At 55.2% G+C, this 23283-nt stretch overlaps 7 protein-coding genes across 7 annotated transcripts; 5 read left to right on the top strand and 2 right to left on the bottom strand.

The window, feature by feature from the left end:
- Positions 1-121: 121 nt before the first annotated feature.
- ATEG_05688 (TMEM199/VMA12 family protein) lies at positions 122-1095 on the top strand (the record flags this gene model as incomplete). Its single annotated transcript, XM_001214866.1, has 2 exons — positions 122-376; positions 430-1095. 2 exons carry the CDS (start codon positions 122-124, stop codon positions 1093-1095), a joined length of 921 nt encoding a protein of 306 aa, XP_001214866.1.
- Positions 1096-1461: 366 nt separating this feature from the next.
- ATEG_05687 (allantoinase alX) lies at positions 1462-3033 on the bottom strand (the record flags this gene model as incomplete). Its single annotated transcript, XM_001214865.1, has 2 exons — positions 1462-2484; positions 2539-3033. The coding sequence occupies 2 exons, from the start codon at positions 3031-3033 to the stop codon at positions 1462-1464; spliced, it is 1518 nt and encodes a 505-aa protein (XP_001214865.1).
- A 2561-nt stretch (positions 3034-5594) lies between these two features.
- On the top strand, positions 5595-8670 carry ATEG_05686 (leucine--tRNA ligase NAM2; the record flags this gene model as incomplete). Its single annotated transcript, XM_001214864.1, has 3 exons — positions 5595-6107; positions 6180-6320; positions 6373-8670. 3 exons carry the CDS (start codon positions 5595-5597, stop codon positions 8668-8670), a joined length of 2952 nt encoding a protein of 983 aa, XP_001214864.1.
- A 3170-nt stretch (positions 8671-11840) lies between these two features.
- Positions 11841-13277, top strand: fdh (formate dehydrogenase (NAD+) FDH1; the record flags this gene model as incomplete). Its single annotated transcript, XM_001214863.1, has 4 exons — positions 11841-12029; positions 12094-12269; positions 12330-12874; positions 12931-13277. 4 exons carry the CDS (start codon positions 11841-11843, stop codon positions 13275-13277), a joined length of 1257 nt encoding a protein of 418 aa, XP_001214863.1.
- Positions 13278-14104: 827 nt separating this feature from the next.
- ATEG_05684 (uncharacterized protein) lies at positions 14105-14603 on the bottom strand (the record flags this gene model as incomplete). Its single annotated transcript, XM_001214862.1, has 2 exons — positions 14105-14515; positions 14577-14603. The coding sequence occupies 2 exons, from the start codon at positions 14601-14603 to the stop codon at positions 14105-14107; spliced, it is 438 nt and encodes a 145-aa protein (XP_001214862.1).
- Positions 14604-15378: 775 nt separating this feature from the next.
- On the top strand, positions 15379-20827 carry ATEG_05683 (formin sepA; the record flags this gene model as incomplete). The annotated part of the gene is made up of 2 exons (XM_001214861.1): positions 15379-19938; positions 20000-20827. 2 exons carry the CDS (start codon positions 15379-15381, stop codon positions 20825-20827), a joined length of 5388 nt encoding a protein of 1795 aa, XP_001214861.1.
- A 997-nt stretch (positions 20828-21824) lies between these two features.
- Positions 21825-23001, top strand: ATEG_05682 (tRNA modification GTPase; the record flags this gene model as incomplete). Its single annotated transcript, XM_001214860.1, has 2 exons — positions 21825-21834; positions 21908-23001. 2 exons carry the CDS (start codon positions 21825-21827, stop codon positions 22999-23001), a joined length of 1104 nt encoding a protein of 367 aa, XP_001214860.1.
- Between the last annotated feature and the right edge of the window lie 282 nt (positions 23002-23283).

Genomic DNA, 23283 nt, shown 5'->3' with positions numbered 1-23283 from the left:
TCATGTGGGGGAGCAGCTTGCCTGTTCGGGCAAGGTCTCTGTACTTCTCTCCTCTCTCCGTGTACTTCCTCCTACTCCTACTTCTACTTCCACTTCAACTTCTACATTCTCTATCTCCCAGATGGTCCGTCTCATCACGACCCCCCGCATCCTCGCCGCCTTCGACGCCATCCCCTCCGATCGTCGTTCGCACCTCGACCTCCCCGACACCCTCTCCCTCGACGCTCCCATCTCCCACGCCCAACTCATTCGTCTAGCACGCTATGTCCGCACCGAGTCGACATCTCTCAGCCTCCCACGCGAGGACTGCAGTTTAAACGCCCTCCTCCGAGGAACCAAACTCTACATCCCTCCTCCGCCCCCGAAACCCACTCCAGTACGACCACCTCATCCCCGTCTCAATCCACCATCCTAACACAGACAATCCAGACCCCCGAATACCTCGCCTCAAAAGCGCGTCTCCTCGCCGCCGCGGAAGCAGACGCCTACCGTCGCATGACGAATCCAACCCCCCTTACCGGACCGTCCGGCCCATCCCCCATCTTTGCGACACACGCCCCAACCCCCGCCGATGAACCCGACGCCGACGCCAGCCCCGAAACCCTCACCCCGTCACTGGTGCTGAATATCTTTCTCTCTGTGCTGATCACCGGGTTCAGTGTATACTGGGCGCTGACTAGTTTCCCGACTCCGGAGCAGCTTACGACGGCGGTTGCGTCGTTGTGGGGTGGGGGGCGAGCTGTGAACAGGCCATCATCTAGTCGGGCGGGCACGTCCGAGGCAGTCCGCGTGCTGTTGTCGTTGTTTGCTGCGTTGGGGGTCGGTGTCGCCGAGGTGCTTATCTATGCGATATACTGGCACAAGGCGGGAGAGGCGCGGAAGCGCGAGAGGAAAATGCGAGAGCGGAAGGAGGTTGTGGGGAGTGAAGTGCTCAGTGGGCGGCCTGACCACCGCATCCAGGATGGTGGTGAGGTGGCAGCTGCCGCGGAGAAGGAGGAGATCTGGGGGCGAGGAGCTAACGGCGGTCTTCGTCGGAGAGTCCGCGAACGATGGGAACAGGATCAGATGCAGACCCGGGGTGAATCTCCGGAGTAAGTGATGCTATCCCATTGACGATATACAGGATGATACCCCCGAGTCGAAGACTCGTTTGTACGATACACCTACGGCAAAGACCGAAAAGAAATCAATTCGATGAATATTATGGTATTCCCTCTAAACTAAACATCTTATGCAAAGCTAAATCAAGCCTACACCGTCGCTTGTAATCGTTAATGCATTGAGATGCTGCTATCAAGTCATTAGTGCTCGTCAGAAGCCGCTGGGGTGGTATCATATGCGATCATAACAGTTATTGTTTTGTTTCGTTTTGTTTTTGACGAAGTCGGTCGTGGTTGGAGTTGTGGTTGAGTTGACACCGTCTGACTGTCCGAAGTCAACGTTCCAATCCAGGGAGCAGAATCAAACCCGTTTCTCGAGGAGCAGGGTACCCGACGGGGTCTTGCTGCTGAAGCCGCCGTCGCGGCTGAAGATCTTCTCGCCGCGAAGCCACGTCTCGCGCACCATGCCGCGCAGCGTGCGCCCCTGGTACGGCGAGCACTTGTTGCGGAAGAGCATGGTGCTGGGCTCGACAACCCACTCGGCGGAGTCGTCGAAGACGCAGATGTCGGCGTCGAAGCCCGGCACCAGGTCGCCCTTCTGGCGCTCCAGGCCGACCTGCGCGGCGGTGTTGGCGCAGCACAGCCGCACGATGTCCTGCAGGGCCTGGCGGGTCTTGGTGTCGTCGGCGCCGGAGAGCGCCTTGCGCCGGCTGATCTCCGTCCACAGGATGGGGAGACCCAGGCCGACGGAGGAGATGCCGCCCCAGGCGGAGAAGAAGCTACCCTCGTTGTTGTTGAGGGTCTTGGCCGGGCCGTCGGCGGGGGCATCGTCGCTGGCGCCGCCGGGGACGTGAGCGGGGAGCAGCTTTAGGTCCGGCGTGCAGGGCGAGTGGTCGGAGACGACGGTCTGGATGACGCCGTCGTCGGCGTAGCGCTCCAGCTCGGCCCACAGGGCGTCCTGGTTGCGCTGCGAGCGGATGGGCGGACAGCACTTGTGGCGGGTGTCGCCGTCGCGGATCTCCTCGGCGGCCAGCGAAAGGTAGTGGAAGCAGGTCTCGGCGGTGATGGGCACGCCGTTGGCGCGGGCCTGGCGCAGCAGCGGGATGGCCTCCATGGCGGAAAGATGCACGATGTGCAGGGGCAGCTTGGGGGCGAGGTGAGCGAGCGACAGGATCTCCTCGACGGCGCAGGTCTCGTACGACGACGGCCGCGAGGCCAGGAACGTCGAATAGGCCTCGACGGGGCCGGCGGGCGCCTCGGGCTCACTGCCGCCGGTGACGGGGGGCACCATCTCCGCGTGGAACATGAGAGTGGTGGGCTCGTCGGCCAGTTCGGCCATGGCCTTGCGGATGTCTTCCGACGACACGGCGGGGAACTCGTCCACCTACATGCTGTTAGCACCACACGAGAAACGAGCGACAACAAGGAGAGAACTTACGCCACTGTCGATGAGGAAACCCTTGAAGCCACGGACACCCTGCTGGACAAGCGCCTTGAGTTCGCCGGCGTTACCGGGGATGATGCCACCATAGAAGCCGACGTCAACCCAGCATTTGCCCTGGGCGGCCTGGAGCTTCTCCTTGAAGCCGGCGACGGTGGTGGTGGGTGGGATGGCATTCAGCGGCATGTCGATGACGGTGGTGACGCCTCCAAAGGCGGCCGCTTGCGTGCCGGTGTAGAAGCCCTCCCACTCGGTGCGGCCAGGCTCGTTGAGGTGCACATGGGCGTCCACCAGACCGGGCAGCAGCACATGCGGCGAGTAGTCGTGATACGGCGTGCCCTCGGGGAAGTCCGAAGCGGGAATGACAGAGTCCAGGACGGCAGTGATCTTACCGGTGGTGCGAGAGATGACTATCGTGGCCGAGGTCAGACGGCCGGAGATGACGGCGCGCGACGAGGTAATGACGGCGATGGCCGGGAGTTGGGCGTCCATGTCTGTGTTATGATATGGAGGAGAGAAGGAGAGAGAAAGAAGAGAGAAAGAGGGAGAACAACAGGCCAAACGAAGGTCAGAGGGTAAGTATACGATATGATACGCCCGAGATAAGTGAAGGCAAGGGACTCTGACTGATAAGAGAAGGAAGGATGTTTCGAAGAGAAGAGAACGAATCCGGGGTATCGATAAGAGTCTTATATATCCTGCTGCTCGTGGGAAACGATCGAGTAACAAAAAATCTCCCGGTCCACCTCAGGTTCCGGGTCCACCGGTGCCACCGGACGGTCTGCTGCAGGTTTTCTTATCAGTCTGTGTGTTGTTGTTAGTGGCTTTCGTTATCGATCCAACGGCGTCGCCGGCCGCGTTGATGATTCTGCAGACTGGTGCAGAAAGGGAGAGCAGATGTCTGGGCGGTGGGAATACCCTCATTGTTGCCCCTTCTGGCCTCCCTCGTCCATGTCGCCCTTGGGGATGCCTCGCAGCCACGATCTCTTCCTCAGGCGGTGACAGCCCGACCCGTGGTTCTGTATCGGGCGCCTCCGGCATCCGCCGTCGGATATCTCCCCTGCACCGCATTGCTCATGCCGGTTACTCGATCAAAACCCCTGCAGACCGTTTCCCTTACTCGATCGATTACTCGATCAGTTCTCCTCTGTTGGGCCGCCATTGCTCCGTGTGCCGTTTCTTAGCCTCGGAATGCACAGACAGGCCCCATGACGATGGCACGGTGGATTCTAGATGCCTCGTGAATAAATTTCTTATCGGGGGTTCCCGCAGCGTTGCCACCAGGCCCAACCCATGGAACACTGGGAGAATTTCTTATCAGTAACTCAAAACACTCTCCAGAGACTATAACCGGTCTGTAGCCTGTCATGACATCAGTCGTCCAGGACTTGTAGGTCCGTAGGTATACTTCCAGTCGTCCCCTATGCTGAGGGCTCAGACGCACAAACGCGCTCGGATGATCAACGCCGCCAAGACAAGAGGGGAACAAAAGGCGAGGATCGGGCAGAAATCCATGTTCGCCTCGGCCGTCGTCAATGGTGAATGATTCCGCAATTGACTTCGCGGTTCCACTCCATGCCTGTGTTGCAGACAGATTGGCTCCCAGGTTGTATACCGTCGATGCAAGAAACTGAAGCATATCGAAACGACAGTCGTACGTCTCACGTCCTTCCAAAGGAGTAGCTCAGGGTATTTTCGATCGAGCTTTGTCTACAGCTCATAGACAATCTTGTAAAAGGAGATCTTTCCGTCTCGGTACTCCTGAAATCCCTCGGGCGCTGCGTCCGGTCCGTGATAGACCTTGGGGTGACTCGAGCTGACTACTCGCAAGCAACATCTCGAAGAGTCCGGCGCAGAGGTCATAGTCGTTTGGAGAAGCCTAGCGAGCGTCAGCCAACACCAGCAGATCGGAAAGAGTCTAACCTACCGGCCACCTGAGTTCACCATAAGTATGGTTTTCCAGAAACGCAGTCCATACGAGGACATCCGTGACCCGAGCCCCTGCAGCAACGTTCTCCGTGTGGGCTTTTCCAGGTCGCACAGTGCAGAGGGTTCCACCGCTGCGGAGGGTATGCGAGGCCGGGATAGATGAAGTCGGGTTGCCGACGGTATCGAATATGTGCTGCAGGATCGGGGCCGCCTGCTTGATCTTCTTAACGACATTGCATTTTTATAGCCAAAGACGCGTCTGGCTCCGTACAAACGGACCAAGTCAGCATGTCGAGGGCTGCAAGTGGTCACCACATCCAGGCTGCACATCGACGCCAATTGTCGGCAGTCAGATCCAAACCATACGGTATCGGTCGGGAGGAAGAGGCACGTACAACAGCCTCCCTGGACGGGCATGCTGATCGCCTTATCTTTGAAGCGATCGAGATTAAGGCAGTCCTTCGAGCATAAGACGAGCCATGGTGTCGCACAGGCTAGAGGAACCGTACTCGCTTCTGCGTGGGATATACTTGCGGGAATTTTGAAGGATATCCGATCGTCCGTCATGCAGTGCTGGCTATACCCTCCCTGAATGCACTGCTGTCGAACTCTTGCACTGTACCAAGATTAGAGAATATATCGCTGCATTAGGTCCGCACGCACTATCGGTGGGATTTTGCACAACATGGGGGAGCTTGCCCAGCAGTTGATGGCCTAAGGCCGAGGGGATTGGCTTCTCTTCTGGCAGTCGTGGAGAGGCCCCTTCGCTCACGCTGACGACTTGGGCGATGTTGGGTGGAAAGTTCATCTTGATGATTGAGGGAGAATGAAGTAGAATAGAAGTTGAAGTGGCGGCATGGGTAGTGTCCCCTATACATATTTTGTAGCATTGCTTGACTCATCTGATTATATAGAAGTGTTTCCTAGAGGAAGGAACGAGGGAAAAGAAAGACCGTTGACTTTGTATACTTCCCCCCAGTGGCGCTAGTCCCGATTCGGCCACAATGACTTCAAAGGGAAATCTTCATGTTTTCCTCCGCGGCATCATCCAACCCGCAATTCTCTCGCGCCGTCGGCCAATGGCCCCATAACACCACCCACGACATAATGCCCCAACCATAAACATGCAGCCTCTCTACCGTTTACGACTGAATCCCGCCCGGACGCTGCGGGCGCAACCCCGATGGCCACGCCCATCCCGTCCTCTGCTGGTCCCCGTCCCCGTCCCGGTACGCCTTGCGACGACAGCAACTTCACTCTCGAAAAAGCTCGATCTCCTCGCAATCGACCGGAAATGGCAGGAGAAATGGCACACCGACGCTGCGGCCAAACCTTCGTCCGTGAACGGCGCCGCACCCGACAAACAAAAGTCCTATATCCTGTCCATGTTCCCGTACCCCTCCGGAACGCTGCACATGGGCCATCTGCGCGTGTACACGATATCAGATGTGCTCGCGCGTTTCTATCGCATGCGTGGCCATGACGTGCTGCATCCGATGGGGTGGGATGCGTTTGGACTGCCGGCGGAGAATGCGGCGATCGAGCGCGGGATCGATCCGGCCGAGTGGACGAGAGATAACATTGCTCGCATGAAGGCGCAGCTGCGGAGTATCTCGACTTCATTTGATTGGGATCGGGTATGGACTTGTATTGCGCATTTGTGGCTCACATGGCTTGGTTGGGCTTGCTGACGGGTGTTTCGGTACTAGGAACTGGCGACGTGCGCCCCGGAATTCTACGAACATACGCAGCGGATATTCCTCAAGTTATATGAGAAAGGTCTGGCGTACCAGGCGGAGGCTCTGGTCAACTATGATCCAGTGGATAAGACAGTATTGGCCAACGAGCAGGTGGGTGTGGCTCAACGCGATGGGCTCCGCATGTGATCTAACGCTGCACCAGGTCGATGCGAATGGCTTTTCCTGGCGCTCCGGCGCGAAAGTCGAGCAGTTGAACCTGAAACAGTGGTTCTTTCGTATTACCGCTTTCAAAGAGGCGTTACTGAAAGACCTCGACTCCCTTTCCGGCGGCTGGCCAGAACGCGTATTGACCATGCAGCGGAACTGGTTAGGCAAGTCCTACGGGGCTAAGATCAAGTTCCCTGTGAACGTGGAGGGAAGCAAGAAGACTGATCTTCATGTGGATGTGTTTACAACCCGCCCGGATACTCTCTACGGTGTGGAATATGTTGCCCTTGCTCTGAACCACCCCATCGTCCTGGAGGCTGCCAAGAAGGACACAGCCTTACGCCAATTCCTGGACGAGGCGGCATCGCTGCCGCCCGACTCTAAAGCTGGCTATAAGCTGGCTGATGTGAAAGTGTCCCACCCTCTGCATATCATAGACAAAGAGTCCCCCGATGTTGCTCGCAAACTGCCGGTTTTTGCGGCACCCTACGTCCTCAGCGATTATGGAGAAGGCGCTGTGATGGGCGTTCCAGGCCATGATTCTAGAGATATGGCCTTTTTCAAGGAAAACGAGAATCCTGAGTTCATACCAATGGTGATCGAACCCGAGCCCACAACTGGGGCAGATTCCAACCCCAGTGCGTGTTTGGTCCCTGCCGAAGACGCAAAGGCCATTACACAAGAAGGCTTCCTCTCCGCAAGATGTGGAAAGTACCATGGCATTCAATCCCGAGAGGCGGGGAAACAGATCATCAGTGACCTGAACCGCGTGGGCCATGCTGATGCCGTTGAACAATGGCGATTGCGAGACTGGTTGATTAGCAGACAGCGCTATTGGGGCGCACCCATTCCCATTATACATTGCGGCGACTGTGGCCCTGTTCCAGTGCCTGATGATCAGCTTCCCGTCAAACTACCCAAAATCGAAGGCGAGTGGCTGAAAGGGAAGCGAGGAAATCCTCTCGAGGCGTCCGACGAGTGGGTGAACACTAAATGTCCCAGCTGCGGCAGCGCAGCCAAACGCGATACCGACACGATGGACACCTTCGTTGATTCCTCGTGGTACTACCTCCGATTCTTGGATCCCGCGAACAAAGACCGGCCGTTTTCACCCTCGTTAGCTCGCCCCGTCGATGTGTACATCGGCGGTGTTGAACACGCCATCCTTCACCTGCTGTACGCCCGATTCATATACAAATTCCTTGCACAGTCCGAAATCTCCCCAGAGCTGCCGAAGTCTGAAGAATCTTCCGCGCCGGCAGAACCATTCAAAACACTTCTCTCACAGGGCATGGTCCATGGCAAGACGTACTCCGAGCCGTCGACCGGCCGATTCTTGCACCCCGACGAGGTTGATCTCTCGAGTCCAGATAAACCCCTGATCAAGGGGACACAAGTGACTCCCAATGTGTCTTTCGAGAAAATGTCCAAGAGCAAACACAACGGCGTTGACCCTACGCAGTGCGCGTTGAAATACGGTGCAGATGCCACGCGCGCGCACGTGCTCTTCTCTGCGCCAGTCAGTGAAGTGTTGGAGTGGGACGAGACAAAGATCGTGGGTATCGAGCGCTGGTTCGGCCGTCTCTGGAAGCTCGTGCTGGAGGCGCAACAGACACTGGTCTCATCATCATATCTGCCCGACCTAGACACTGCTGCCATGCCCGACTCGTTGCAGGGTCTCAGCGATAGCGACGCCGATGCCGTCCTCTTCACCCATCGCACAATCTCGTCTGTCACCAGCTGTATCGAAACAAACCCCTATGGCCTGAACACTGTGATTTCGGACTTGACCAAATTGACGAATGCACTAGCCTCGTCCACCCCTACGTCCCCGCAGATTGTCTACTTGTGTGTCTCTTCTCTCCTCCGCCTGCTCGCGCCCGTCGCACCCGCGTTGGCGTCTGAATGCTGGGAGATTCTCCACAACACGACGGTCCAAAACGAAGTTGCAGGCTCTGCGGGCGGGGCTCGGACAATTTTTGACTGTCCCTGGCCAACACCACTTCTGTCTGCGGAGCAGGTTGGTGCTCTGGCGACGCGTGGGGGCCAAACCGTCGCTGTGCAGATCAATGGAAAACTGCGGTTTACCGTCACGGTTCCTCGGATGCCGTCGACCACGGCTTCTGAACCCAGTGGAAAGTCTGGCATGACCGCGGAGGGGCAGGATTGGATCGTCAGCCGAGTACTCGAGACCGAAGAAGGTCGCACTTGGTTGCAGCAGAAGAATGACTGGGAAAGGCGGCGCCGGGTAATTGTAGTCAAGGGAGGGAAACTGGTGAACGTCGTCTTCTAGACTGGGGCGTCTCGAGATCGGGTCGCATGGGCAGTGACCCGCACAATGTATTATAGATCTGTAACATAGACGCAGCTCATCTGTACAGTTAGTTAGTTCTCTTCGTGCGACGGCGTAGGACAGGTAGCACATTTGCGATCGGAATGGAGTCGAGTTGGCGATCGAGCGCAAAGTTTGAGGTCTGTCAGTCCCGCTGCAGGACACACTTCGTATTTTCGGATGCTCTCCGTTGCGACGACACAACGGGCATTCGAATCCGGTCTCCAACGCATTACCTGATGGGGCAGATTTTGCGTAGCGCAAGCTAAGGTACGTGTCCGGTTTCATGGTGGGAACTTGTCTGAGCTTCTGTTCCCCTCACGCCGATGAGGGGCAAAAGTTGGTGCGGAGATCAACTTGACGATTGATGACACCAAGTGTCTCCACCCTAAAAGGAGGAACGGCACAGAACCACTACGGAGTACTCTCGGCAGGGACTCGGACATCATGAGTCCCCCGATAGTGTTCCGTGGACAGAGCAAGTGGCCGTGAACAAAGAGCGAGAAATCTTCATATCCTTCGAGCTGAAGATGGTACTGTGCCGGGATCGGACTGAAAATACCCTTATGGTTTTCATGGAGAGAAGAGAAGGAGCTGGTACTATTGCGAGTGGCAAGGTCGATGAGTGTATACACCACGTTTTACACTGCGGTCACGGCGCGGGGATCGTCCAAGAGTCCACTGGCAAAGTAAGCAACAGGATGGCTATACGTATGTCTGCAATTGGATAGGATTTGTGCTGATAAACAGGTTGGACGACATCACCTGCCAGTGTGGATTGCTACCGCTGGTGATGCCTGTCTTTTCCAGGACAAACCAAACCTGGCACCCACCATGCCGTAATGAGGATGTCGACTTATTAAATAGCCTCCTGGTTCCAGTCTAACCTGCATTTTCAGGTCGCCCTCCAGGGAGTTTGTGACAGTTGGGAGTCGGATACTCGGCGTCGAATATTCAATAGGACACGAGCAGCGTTTCTAAGTAAAACCGACATGTTCTGCTGGTCATATCCGTTCCTTCGTTGCAGTGTGAGACTTGTAGGTAGGTAGGACTGGGACTTTGGGACGTATCGTGGGCGTCGTCGCGTTTCCTTATTTCTCGGATAAATTAGCATGACGATCAGAGATTATGGTTAGGATTTCCACGTCTCACCAAGAGCTACATGATAAGCCATTCTGGGACGATAGGAATCCGTGGATAATGAGGAGGAGGAGCGGCGGACGAGTAGGCACGCTTCATGAAGAAGGGAGACTGATGTGGAGTATACTGAAGAGACATCAAGGTGTTGAGGAAGTACTGGTGCTGGAAATTAAAGCACATGAACTGGTATAAATAAAAATCAGATTGATACTAGCTAAGATTTGAGAAGTAGGAATCAGAGTGGTTGGTAGCAGGAGCGTGTTGAATTGTAGGTAGGTGGACAATCTGGCAAAGCGACAATCTTAAGACATCCTCCTAAGTAAGAGGTAACCCGTCACTTCTCATATTACGCATCACGGAGGACTTACAATTGGAAGGTTCAAGGATGATTACCTGATACCTAGGTACTTCCATGGCACACCTATCTACTGAAGCACTGGATGTACATTTCTCTATTGAGCAGGTGTGATGGGCAATGTCCCCCAAGGTGCTCAACCCCGCATGAGGGGTGAGGGGTAGTCCTGATCGGGTATAGCCTCATTCCCCTCTGATCCTCATCATCAACTCCGTAGGGATGTACAAGAATAGATCGCGAATTAGCCTTCTGCTAGGCCGAGGATAGCTTTACTCTCTCTAGTAAAATCAAAACATGCCATATATGGTTTATTCCATCTCTACTTGGTATCCATCGAGCTCCCGAAATTGACTTGCAGTGAGGCTCAGGTTTCAGGCTGAGTTCGCACTATCACCGTCAAGGTTCTCGATTCCGGGACGATCGTACCTGATTACAGACACAAAAGCCTGCAGATGCATATTGGTACTTAGTCTAGTAGTCACGGTGTTGTCGGATTGGACTCTTTGATGAAGCAGTAGTGACTCCACTCGGATGCAGCCTCGTCCGAGGCTTCGCCTGCCCATCACGACGAGATCCACTGCAAAGAAGGATTTTCCTGAAAGACCTAACTACTAGGTAGGTATGTGTCCGTAGAAATATTCTGTTTTGAGCTAAATCATCCTTCCATCATTTTGATGCAATTGGCTCCCCTCATGCCCCGCACATCCGTCGGACCGCCGAGTTTTCTCCCCATCTAGACCGAGTCTGTTTCCAGGCAAACCAGACAGGCAGGTGGTCGAATGTATAGTAGTTTAAGCGACTCTGCACGGACGACATCTTGGCTCGATCGTGACTGGGAAACGGGCTTGTCTGCATTGTCCTGCCAGAGCTGTCAGCAAAGGGTCAGTGAGAGGTGTCCCGCGTGCGGAGAAGATGCGCTCTCCTCATCTCCAATCGCCATCCTTCCACTCAGGGCTCTCCACCCCCTCCCAACTCACCAAATGGGGATCCAATCCGACCACCGGTGCGATGGTCGGTTCCCGTCGTGCTACCACTGACCCATTCCTCCGTTTCGGCGCTATCCAGCCATTACGAAGTGGAGGGGGAGTACAGAGTGGATGGATAGGCACGGAGTAGAGAGATTTAGGTAATTTGGAAAAGCTGAGAGAGGGGAAGGAACAAAGCTATTCTACTGTACAACATGTCTATATATTGGGCAGTATTCCCCGTGCTGAAGGATGTCTTTTCCTCCTCTCCATCAGCCATCACAACCCTCGATCATCTCCATCGACGGATTCGGTAAGCCTCCCACCTCTGTTCCTTCCTCTCTCCCTCTCACACTCCCTGTCTCGGCCTTCGTGGATCCCTGCAACCCTGTTACTTCCACTCCCTGTCTCCTCATCCTACCTTCTGCTGCTTCCTTCTAGTTTACATCACCCGCCTGCATAGTACTCTTCCCCACACCTGTTCATCCCCTCTTTCACCATGTCCCGATTCATCCGGTTTCTCCAACCAGGGATACCTGGATGCTGCCATGCTTCATGTCCGGATCAATTCAAATAGCCTGGCTAACCCACCCATCGACAGGAATTTTTCTTCCTCCATCACATCCATCTACTCTTCCTCACAAACGTCAATTCATTGACCACTCTTCACAATGGTATTTCTCCGTTCTTTCTCCCGCCAGCTCCGGCGGCCTGCCACCTCTCTCCTCTCCGCGCACTCCTCTCTGAAGCCGTCGAGTAGTCCGTTCCGGGCTTCTCCTCTGGCGAGCGGAATCTCCGGTGCACGTACGCTAACCGCCTCTGCGAGTCTACAGGGTAAAGTTTTGATGGTCCTCTATGACGTATGTTCCCGATCCATGATTCCCAACCCGCTGGTCCAGACCCTCGAGCTAATTTCCCGATTAGGGCGGTGAGCACGCCAAGCAGCAGCCCGGTCTCCTGGGTACCACCGAGAACGAGCTGGGCCTGAGAAAATGGCTCGAGGAGCAGGGCCACACCCTCGTCACTACCTCCGACAAGGAGGGTGAGAACTCCACCTTTGACAAGGAGCTGGTCGACGCTGAGGTCATCATCACCACTCCGTGAGTCCTCCGTTCCTATATAGTTCAACAAGTAGCATACCACTGACCGTCCACCTATAGATTCCACCCCGGATACCTCACCGCTGAGCGCCTGGCCAAGGCCAAAAACCTCAAGATCGCCATCACCGCTGGTGTCGGTTCTGACCATGTTGACCTGAACGCCGCTAACAAGACCAACGGTGGTATCACCGTCGCCGAGGTCACTGGCTGCAACGTCGTCTCCGTCGCTGAGCACGTTGTCATGACCATCCTCACCCTCGTCCGCAACTTCGTTCCCGCCCACGAGCAGATCCGTAATGGTGAGTGGGACGTTGCTGCTGTCGCCAAGAACGAATTCGACCTGGAGAACAAGGTCGTCGGTACCGTCGCTGTCGGCCGTATCGGTGAGCGTGTGCTCCGTCGTCTGAAGCCCTTCGACTGCAAGGAGCTTCTTTACTATGACTACCAGCCTTTGAAGCCCGAGATCGAGAAGGAGATTGGCTGCCGCCGTGTCGAGGATCTCGAGGAGATGCTCGCCCAGTGTGACGTGGTCACCATCAACTGCCCTCTGCACGAGAAGACCCGCGGTCTGTTCAACAAGGATCTCATCTCCAAGATGAAGAAGGGTTAGTTGACCCCAATATGCCTTCTCATTTACGTGACGCATTGCTGACTTGATTAGGATCCTGGCTCATCAACACCGCTCGTGGTGCCATCGTCGTCAAGGAGGATGTCGCCGAGGCCGTCAAGTCCGGTCACCTGCGCGGCTATGGTGGTGACGTCTGGTTCCCCCAGCCCGCTCCCAAGGACCACCCTCTCCGTTATGTCCAGGGCCCTTGGGGCGGTGGCAACGCCATGGTCCCCCACATGTCGGGTACCTCCATCGATGCCCAGATCCGCTACGCCAACGGCACCAAAGCCATCCTCGAGAGCTACTTCTCCGGCCGCCACGACTACCGCCCTGAGGACCTTATTGTCAAGGATGGTGACTATGTCACCAAGGCTTATGGCCAGCGCAATAAGGCTTAAGTGCTTTGGTTTCTTATGAAGTGAATGATTAAGTGTATTTCTGGCGCATGTTTACTGGTCTGAGATGGCCTTACTCGGGTCTTTTGTCCTGGTTTAGTCATTATGATACCTAAAATACATATTTTCTTATTCAACATGTTCGACAAAGTTGGTAGCGGTCGTGCTGAGATGCTGGTATAGGCGCCGGCAGCCACAGTACCGGGTCTAATCCGTGGTTGATAACGGCTTTTCATACTGATACAAGAGAAATTCTGCCAATAGTACGGCTTAATACCATTTTTCAAACGATGCTACAGTTCTTTGTCTATCAGAACTATATCTCATAACCGGTCTTAATGCTCTGATGCCAAGGGCTGTCCACTGTATACAATGAAGAAGGGTGTACTATTGAGAATTTACTGTCTACCCAATCAACAACTGATACAACCCTGACATCATCTGCCGTACAAATTATCTCGTGGCATATTGGACAATACTTTGTTGATCGTCTGCTTGTGCAACCTCCCAAACAAAGAAAATTCAGAACTACGAATGTGGGGTCCGCTGGTATGTGTCCAAGTATGGATCTTCCTGATTTAAGGTTATGTCTCTTGGACATACCAAATGGCTCGGTGGCATGTCCAATCCACCGGTCCGTTCCAGTCCCACGTGTTGGAAGTTTGCTTGCGTGCAAGGTGGTGCGTTTTCTGTCACCGACAATCTGTATAAAGACCCAAACAGAAACATCACAATAGTTGGAAATATCGCTCATGGAATTGCCTTCCCAAACGCCTAAAACCCCGCATGCATGCCGTTGAGAAAAATTGGAAGGAGAAAGCCACGAGATATTACCGTCGCAATCTCGAGCTCTCTCGACTCCCAGGCTCCTCGTCGCTGTCATCCATGAAGCCCTGCTCGAGATCTCGACTCAGGCGGCTCTCAGCCTCGGCCACCGTACTGCGACGTCGTTCTAACGCCTCCCTTCGCGCAGGGTCCATGTCCATCCCAACCATGATCTCCCCTTCCTCATCAAAGATGCTGATGTTATCCTGTTGGTCGTCCGGATGGCCGCGGCGTCGATATATGATCCGCAGAACGCCATCGGCTATGCGATCACGGAGAGAATGGGTATGCGCAGAGATTCTGTGCAAAGGGAGGTACTGCGAGTATCGTTGGTGATAATGCCGGAAGAATGGAGCGACCACGAAGGACAGCAGCAAGTAAAGCGCCAGGGAGATCGCGGCGGGTATGAGAATGGTCTGTGTCCGACTGGTTAGGTGACTATCGATGTGTGGAGGGCCCGGCTCACCCAGCACTGACCTTTGCGAAGCTCGCCGTGGAACCCATGGCGACTGACGCCGTCCCGAGCGGAACGACGAGGGAGTGCTAGTATGCGGAACCAACGGATCGACTGATGATAACCAGTCAAGTACCCCGGATCACCTTCAGATTGTATAACACCGTCACCCTCGGGGAGGCCTCCTGCCACCAAATAGCCACAGTCCGGTGTGGCTTGCCTCACTTTGTCGGCAGAGCGGCCAGACTGGAATGAGGGTCCGATCCGCGATCACCGAGTTGCTTCTCCTGTCCCTCTCCGGCACTGCGTGGGTGCCTGGGTGTCACGTGATGTATTTTATTCATAGAGTCTCACGTGATCTCGGCGGCTGCTACCGCGTTCTAGAGCCGCCCCCTAAATGCCCCGTGCTTCAGACGCTCCAGAGTCCAAGACGTGAACTTCAGCAACCAGACTCTTAGACCTGGTCACATCCAACCAAGGCGAGGTGCCTTTGGCAAGTCGGAATCGACCGCCTCGTCTGCCGTGACCGATCGCGGTGCTGTGTATATTGGTGCTCGGAGAAAGAGAGTGAGCTTCCTGTATTTGGGTCCCCTCTCACTCTACCGCTGCTCCGCAGCGGGTATTTACTAGTGTCATTCAGGAGTGCAACGCACCTGAACGACGTGATTATTGCCTGACGTTGGAAGAATCCTCGCCGTCTCAGGGGCTAGGGAAAGAGAGATCGACAGATTTGGGGCAAGCACCCCCAGCGCGACGAAACAAAGAACCTCACTAGTGGACCACGCTCATGCTGCGCCCTGCATCCCCCCAGCGACGCCTGTCAAGATGCCAACAACCACACCCGCACCTGACAAATCGAGGCAGACTTCGGCCGGCAAATCGTTCTTCGGGAGGAAACTACACAAGGAGCGACCTGTCGATGAACGATATGAGGGATACGTAGGAGGCTACGACAACCTCGTGCCGCCCGGTAGCGCTGCGGGCTCTCGCTCGTCCCGACACTCGAAACGATCATCCATCCAGTCGGTAGACATATCTCACGACATGGACCCTGCTGGAATCCCCGGAGTCATCACATCTATTCCGTTCGAGGCCCTACCCACCGACAACAAGTCGCCCATCCCCGTCGATTCGCTGTCGAAACCCGACCCCGCCGCTCGAAAGGAGCCCGCACCGAACCATATTGCGAAGGGCGCAGGTGATTTTCATCAATACCCCGTATGGGATCCTACCGCCGTACGGGACAACAATACCTATATCCATCCGACAGGCCCTCGCCCACCACCGCACGCCTCCAATATGACCATGTCCGGCAGTTCAACAGGCGACAAAGGCGCGCGATATCAACAATGGGGAAGACCGGGAAGCTCAGCGGCCAACACGGGATTCAGCCATAATTCATCTTCAACCGTCGACTCGTCCTCCAATTCGCGCATATCTTTTGACCAAGCTAGTGTCCACTCGTCCGTCTCCTCAAACACCAGAGGCTCGAGCTATTTCTCATCAGACGGATCATCCCGTACTCTCACCACATCACACTCGGCTGATCGCAATACATATTTTCCAACCAGCAGTGGCGGCCGTTTGTCCAACGCCCAAGCGGCCTGGCAGGCATCGCAGCCGCCGCCTGCTCAGCCGAGGCCTCCAGCCCATCCGGAACATTATCTCACTCGCCCGCGGGATGATCGCATCGTGGACCAACTTTTCCTTGAACTCATGCAAAAGCGAGGCTGGCAAAACCTTCCTGAACAAGCCAAACGACAGATGCTCGCTTACCCCGCGTCCAAAAAATGGACCCTCGTTCATCAAGATCGGTTGACGGAGTTGCAAGGGGAGCAGAAGCGCAGGCAAAATGCGCGCCAGACACACGGCCATGATGGTCTCTCCGGAATCCTTGAACGAGCCGACGAAGAAGGGAGTCCTGAATGGTATGTCAAAAAGGTCATGGACGACAGTATCACCTCGAAGCAACTAGCGAGTTTGAGTGTGAGCTTGCGTACGCAGCCTATCAGCTGGGTGAAGGCTTTCGTTGAAGCGCAGGGTCAAATCGCGTTGACGAATGTCTTGATGAAAATCAACCGGCGAAAGGCATCTGGCCCTGTTCCTGCTCCTCCGACAGGTGACAAGGATCTTGACCGAGAATATGATATTGTGAAATGTCTGAAGGCTCTGATGAACAACAAGTATGGTGCGGATGATGCTTTGTCTCATCAGCAAGTCATTGTGGCTCTTGTGAGCTCGTTGCTCTCGCCCCGGTTGAATACGAGGAAACTGGTTAGTGAAGTCCTGACATTCCTCTGTCACTGGGCCGATGGGTATGGACATCAAAAAGTCCTTCAGGCTATGGATCATGTCAAAAATAACCATGGCGAAACTGGCCGCTTCGATGCTTGGATGCGGATTGTCGAGGTCACGATTGATGGCCGTGGAAAGATGGGCAGTTTGGTTGGTGCCAGCGAAGAGTATCGGAGTGGAGGGATTGGTATGGAGAACCTGCTCATGGAATATGCTGTATCGACCATGTTCCTCATCAATATGCTGGTGGATGCCCCGGAAAACGACCTCCAACTGCGATGTCATATTCGTGCGCAGTTCACCTCCTGCGGCATCAAGCGTATCCTCACCAAGATGGAGGGTTTCCAGTACGAAGTCATCGACAAGCAGATCGAGCGCTTCCGAGAGAATGAGGCCATCGATTACGAGGACCTCCTCCAGCGCGAGGGCAGTAGTATGAAAGACAGCATTGAGGGTGAAGTGAAGGACATGAGCGACCCTCTGCAAATCACGGATGCCATTGCGACCAAGATCTCGGGCACTCGGGCCCATGATTATTTCCTCTCCGCGATGCAACATATGCTGTTGATTCGGGAGAACTCGGGCGAGGACGGTCTCCGAATGTATCAGCTGGTGGATGCGATGCTCAGCTACGTCGCCATGGATCGGCGACTGCCTGATCTCGATTTTCGACAAGGCTTAACGTTCACCGTACAGAGCCTTCTGGACAGGCTCCACACGGATGCTGAGGCACGACAGGCGTACGATGAGTCTCTGGAAGCTCGCCAGATTGCGGAGGCTGCCATTGCGGAAAGGGATGAAATGAAGGCGCAGGTTGAGCTGGGAGCGGACGGCTTGGTGAAGAAGCTCCAGAAGCAGATTGAGGAACAGACTGGTATCATCGAGCTTCAGTCACGGCAGAATGAAATGCTCAAAGCCGAGCTGGCTGATGTGCAACGACTGCGGGCTCAAGAGTTGCAGCGCAACGAGCTGGAGACCCGTGAACTGTACTTGATGCTTCGCGATGCCCAAGACATTGCCGCCTCCAATGCCAAGAAGAACAACCTGGGCGAGACGGATGTCACCCAGATGAGAGGTATCTTGGATCGCGAGAAGCTCCTGGAGAGATTGGAGATGCAGCTTGAGAGGACCAAGACTCAATTCAAGCTGGAAGGCAGAGTCTGGGGTCAGCACGGTCCCTCGGATCGTCTGCGCGAGCTTCGAGAACAGATGGATGGCGACACTGCGCCCAGCGAAGACTTTGAGGAGCAGGCTCGCAGGAACCTTGATAACAATGCCCTGGGATCTGTCTACCGGAAGAAGAGCTTCGTTCCAGAGTCCGCTGACGAAGAACAAGAGACACGTGTGGATGAGAATGGGGAAGTTGTCTACGAGAAGGCGCGTCTGATTGATCTTCAGCGTCGGCGAATGGATCCTGCTCAGGCCACTGGCCTTTTGGGAGAAATCGCTGCCAAAGTACCCAAGATTGAAGCGGAAGACAGTGAGGTAGAAACTACGCCTAAACCCGAGGGGGCAGAGTCCGGAGAGACTCCAGAGGCACCAGCCATCCAAGTGGAAGAAGTCAAGGACGAGAAGCCCGAGGAGAAAGATCTGGCTGCGGCTGCCCCTCCACCACCGCCGCCTCCTCCGCCGCCGCCGCCGCCAGGTGGTGCAGCAGGACTTACTCCCCCGCCGCCTCCTCCGCCTCCGCCTCCGGGCATGAAAGCAGGCATGCCGCCCCCGCCGCCCCCGCCCCCGCCGCCTGGTGCTGCGGGTGGAATGCCTCCTCCGCCACCTCCACCGCCCGGCGCCTCCTTTGGCCCTCCGCCCCCTCCTCCTGCCCCTGGTGCTGGTTTTGGCAATTGGCGAGCAAACTACTTGGCTTCACAGAACCTTTCGACCAATCACTCCGCCCTTATGCCATCTATCAGACCTAAGAAGAAGCTGAAGGCACTCCATTGGGATAAGGTAGATACTCCGCAGGTCACTGTTTGGGCCTCTCATTCCCACACGCCCGAGGCCAAGGAGGAGAAGTACATCGAATTGGCGAAGAAGGGAGTCTTGGATGAAGTTGAGAGGTTGTTTATGGCCAAGGAGACTAAGATCTTCGGAGGTGGTACAGCCGCCAAAAAGCGCAAGGACAAGAAGCAGATCATCTCGAACGACCTGTCTAAGACGTTCCAAATTGCCCTAGCAAAGTTCTCGCAATATCCTGCCGAGGATGTTGTGCGGCGCATCATCCACTGTGATCCAGAGATCTTGGATAATGCGGTCGTCATGGACTTCTTGCAGCGAGATGAAATGTGCACCATCCCTGAGAACGTTTCCAAACTGATGGCTCCGTACAGTCGAGACTGGACAGGGCCTGATGCCGCTGATACCGAGCGAGAGCAGGACCCCAATGAGCTCACGCGTGAAGACCAGATCTACCTATACACCGCGTTCGAGTTGAACCACTACTGGAAGGCCAGAATGCGGGCTCTTGCGCTGACTCGGTCTTTTGAACCGGAATACGAGCAAATCTCTTCAGAGCTCAAGGAAGTCGTCAAAGTTAGCGAGTCGTTGAGGGACTCGGTCTCTTTGATGAATGTCCTTGGCCTGATCTTGGATATCGGTAACTTTATGAACGATGCCAATAAACAAGCCCAGGGTTTCAAGTTAAGCTCTCTTGCTCGCCTGGGTATGGTGAAGGATGACAAGAACGAAACCACCTTTGCCGATCTCGTTGAGCGAATCGTTCGCAACCAGTATCCCGAATGGGAGAACTTCGTTGACCAGATCAACGGAGTTATTGGCCTCCAGAAACTGAACGTCGATCAACTGCGAACGGATGCGAGGAAATACATTGAGAATATCAAGAACGTGCAGGCCAGTCTAGACGCGGGAAACCTCAGCGATCCTAAGAAATTTCATCCGCAGGACCGCGTCAGTCAGATAGTCCAACGATGCATGAAAGATGCGAGACGCAAGGCCGAGCAGTTGCAGCTCTACCTTGATGAGATGATCAAAACTTATGATGATATCATGGTCTTCTACGGTGAAGATAACACAGACGAGGGGGCTCGGCGAGACTTCTTTGCGAAGCTGGCTGCGTTCTTGCAGGAGTGGAAGGTTTGTTTTCTCCCGGTCGACGTGAGACACGACACTCAGCTAACCACATTACTATCTGTAGAAATCGAAGGAGAAGAACATGAGTCTGGAGGAGGCTAGAAAACGCACGGAGGCCTCCTTGGCTCGGAAGCGTATCAATGCCGGTCTTGCCAACGGTGCAGGCTCCGGCAGCGATGCGCCACAATCACCCGTCACCAGTGGAGCTATGGACTCGCTTCTCGAGAAGCTTCGTGCCGCAGCTCCCCAGGCTAGAGATCAGCGAGATCGCCGTCGTCGTGCTAGGCTGAAGGAGCGACACCAAGTCCGTGTTGCTTCGGGACAGAAGATGCCGGACATCGCCGGACCCGAAGGCGCGGACAATGGAAGCACCAACGCCGAAGACAGCAGTGCCAGTGCTAACAAAGATAACTCCACTACGACAGAGACGGGTCTTTTGAGCCCACCCAGCCAGGAAACCGATTCCGGGGCGGCCAACCGAGAGCCTTCCACGTCGGAAAGCGAAGATGTGGCAGATCGCGCTGCCAGCATGCTCCAGGGTCTGCGAGACAATACCGATGGGGATCGGTCTCGGAGACGACGGGAAACCGCCGAAGAAGAACGACGCAAGCGCAGACTTCGCCGACGCAATGGAGCCACCGCGGGAAGCAAAGACAGTGCTGATGGCTCGGTCCTGTCACCCGTGATTGAGCCTGCGTCGCCGCCTGCAACCGACTCTATGGATCCCGAGAGCTCTGTCGCTGCCAGCCCTCCTAACGAAGATGCTGGGTCGCCACCGCCTCCCACGTCCTCTATGGATGTCTCATCGACCCTCGATCAACATAGTCACTCCTCTGATAACGATGACGCCGCTGAAGGTACGCCGCAAGAGTCGACTGAGCCGTCGAGCTGATGATACGCCCTTCATCCACTTTCGTTCCCTTGCCCATTTTCTTTTCTTAATATAATGTTTGATAGACTCTGATGTCGTCTCGGAACATTCTCCTATTTCATTGGTTGTATAATACCTCTTTGGTGACTCCTCACTTTGCATTGTCTGATTCCTGTCCTAATTGCATCATCCCCTCCAACTGTCTCTTGTGTTTTGTCTTGGTTGAAGACATTAGCCAGCGTGATGGGAGCATACTTGGTATCATGAATTTCCTATTGTCATTGTCTGCCCGATGTGTTGGGGGTATTCCTTGGAACGTTCCTTTTCTTTTCACCCTTCCAGTACATTACATTGGTTTCATACTCTTCGGTCCTTTTGCTTTCGCTTTGTTTCATTGGTTGACAAGGGGTTTGTTTCGTCCTCGAGTCTTATCTGTACATAATCCCCTTCAGCTTGTTACGCTTGTGCAGCATATGTCCGCTGCGGCGGAGGATAGGCAATGTATGGCCGTGCGTCCTTTGGTGCGCAGGCGTGACGAAATGATGCATCTGGCTTGGTATATGGTCTTCACATTTTTTATCTGTATTTTCGACTGACATTGTAGTTCCGAGAACGAAGTGTTTTGCTCTGCATAGTGGTAACTATATGATGGGCTCCACGTGACCTTCGAAACGCCGTCAGCAGATCCCCGTCAACCTCCGGATTCATTTTCCCTCTCGACACGCTTCTTGCTGACTTCTACCAGTCTTGCTTTGCGCATGCGAGCATCTTATTTTCGCAACCTTCCGAGGGTTGTTCGGTTTCGACTATCATGGCACAGGCCGTACTCAGCGGTGGTCTGGAATAGGCCCCGTTTACAGAGTCCAGCCTTGGCTGTCTCGCCGTCCACACTACAAAACCGCCTGTTTTCCGCTTCCTCCCCTGCACGGACCTTCCTAGATGCAGAATCGACTATATATGCTCTGTCGACGGCCCCTGGCCGGGCTGCTATCGCGGTAGTGCGCGTCTCCGGCCCAAAATGTGTGCAGGTATGCGCCAGCAACAGCATTGTCCGGATAGAGTGCTGACCTAGATATTGTCATTGAACTTAGATCTACCGAGCGCTCTGTCCCAAGGGATCCTTTCCTCGGCCGCGCGTCGCAGCAGTGCGAGCATTATACGACCCAACAACGCCACCTTCCAGCAATAGCGTCCTCGATTCCGGAGCCCTCGTCTTGTATTTCCCTGGGCCCAAGACCGTCACCGGCGAAGATGTCCTGGAATTCCACCTTCACGGCGGCCCCGCCATTGTCAAATCTGTCCTGACCGCTATCTCCCGTACGAACCGCGACGAGTGCCTCGTGCGCTACGCCGAGCCCGGCGAATTCACCCGCCGCGCGTTCTTGAATAACCGATTGGACCTGCCGCAGATCGAGGCGCTGGGGGATACCCTGACGGCAGATACGGAACAGCAACGGCGCCTGGCTGTGCGGGGGGCGAGCGATGCACTTTCGAAGCGCTACGAACAATGGCGCCAGCAGTTGCTGTATGCGCGCGGCGAGCTCGAGGCCCTGATTGACTTCGCCGAGGACCAGCATTTCGACGAGTCCTCGGACGAGCTGGTGCATTCAGTGGCGTCGCAGGTGCAGGCGCTGCGGGTGCAGATCGAGCTGCATATCCAGAACGCGTCGAAGGGCGAGCTGTTGCGTCATGGGATCAAGGTTGCGCTGCTGGGCGCGCCGAATGCGGGGAAGAGCTCTCTTCTAAACCGTATTGTGGGGAAGGAGGCTGCGATTGTCAGCACCGAGGAGGGTACCACGCGCGATATTGTTGATGTTGGGGTCGATTTGAGCGGTTGGTACTGCAAGCTCGGGGACATGGCGGGGATCCGGTCTGAAGCGGGGAATGGCGCTGGAGAGGGCCCCGTGGTGATCGGGGCGGTGGAGAAGGAGGGCATTCGCCGAGCCAAGGCCCGTGCTTTGGAGTCGGATGTGGTCATTGCTGTTATCTCCCTTGAGGAGGGGGTTGGTGGTGAGCCGTACCGGCTGTCTGTTGAGCCGGAGGTCGTGGATGCGGTGAACGATTGTGTGGAAGCGGGCAAGTGTATCGTCATCGCGATCAACAAGTGTGACCGGCTGCCGGCGTCCACACAAGACGGTCTGTTGCCGTCGGACGTTACTGCTGCCGTGGGGTCTCTTTTCCTTGCCATGCCATAGAGGGGCATCTTTGGCATTTCCTGCCGGGACGCACATGACAGGCGTGTGACTAAAGAATACCGCGACCCTGGAGGTATACAGGGTTTCCTGGCATGACTGTTTTTTCACCTTTGAAGAAATTGGTATTCGGCGTGGATAGCCCTAAGCGAGTGGGACTGCACGGTCTGTTTATAGGGAGTACGCGATGGTATGAACTCATCTCGGTACCTCATTTAAAGAAACGAAGTAATAGTTATAAACTTACTGGGATCTTTTCTTTTCTCCCTCAACACCTTAACCGAA

Source organism: Aspergillus terreus, genomic scaffold (assembly GCF_000149615.1).
Source record: "Aspergillus terreus NIH2624 scaffold_8 genomic scaffold, whole genome shotgun sequence".
Taxonomy (NCBI): domain Eukaryota; kingdom Fungi; phylum Ascomycota; class Eurotiomycetes; order Eurotiales; family Aspergillaceae; genus Aspergillus; species Aspergillus terreus.
This window is presented reverse-complemented; position numbering and strand designations above follow the sequence as displayed.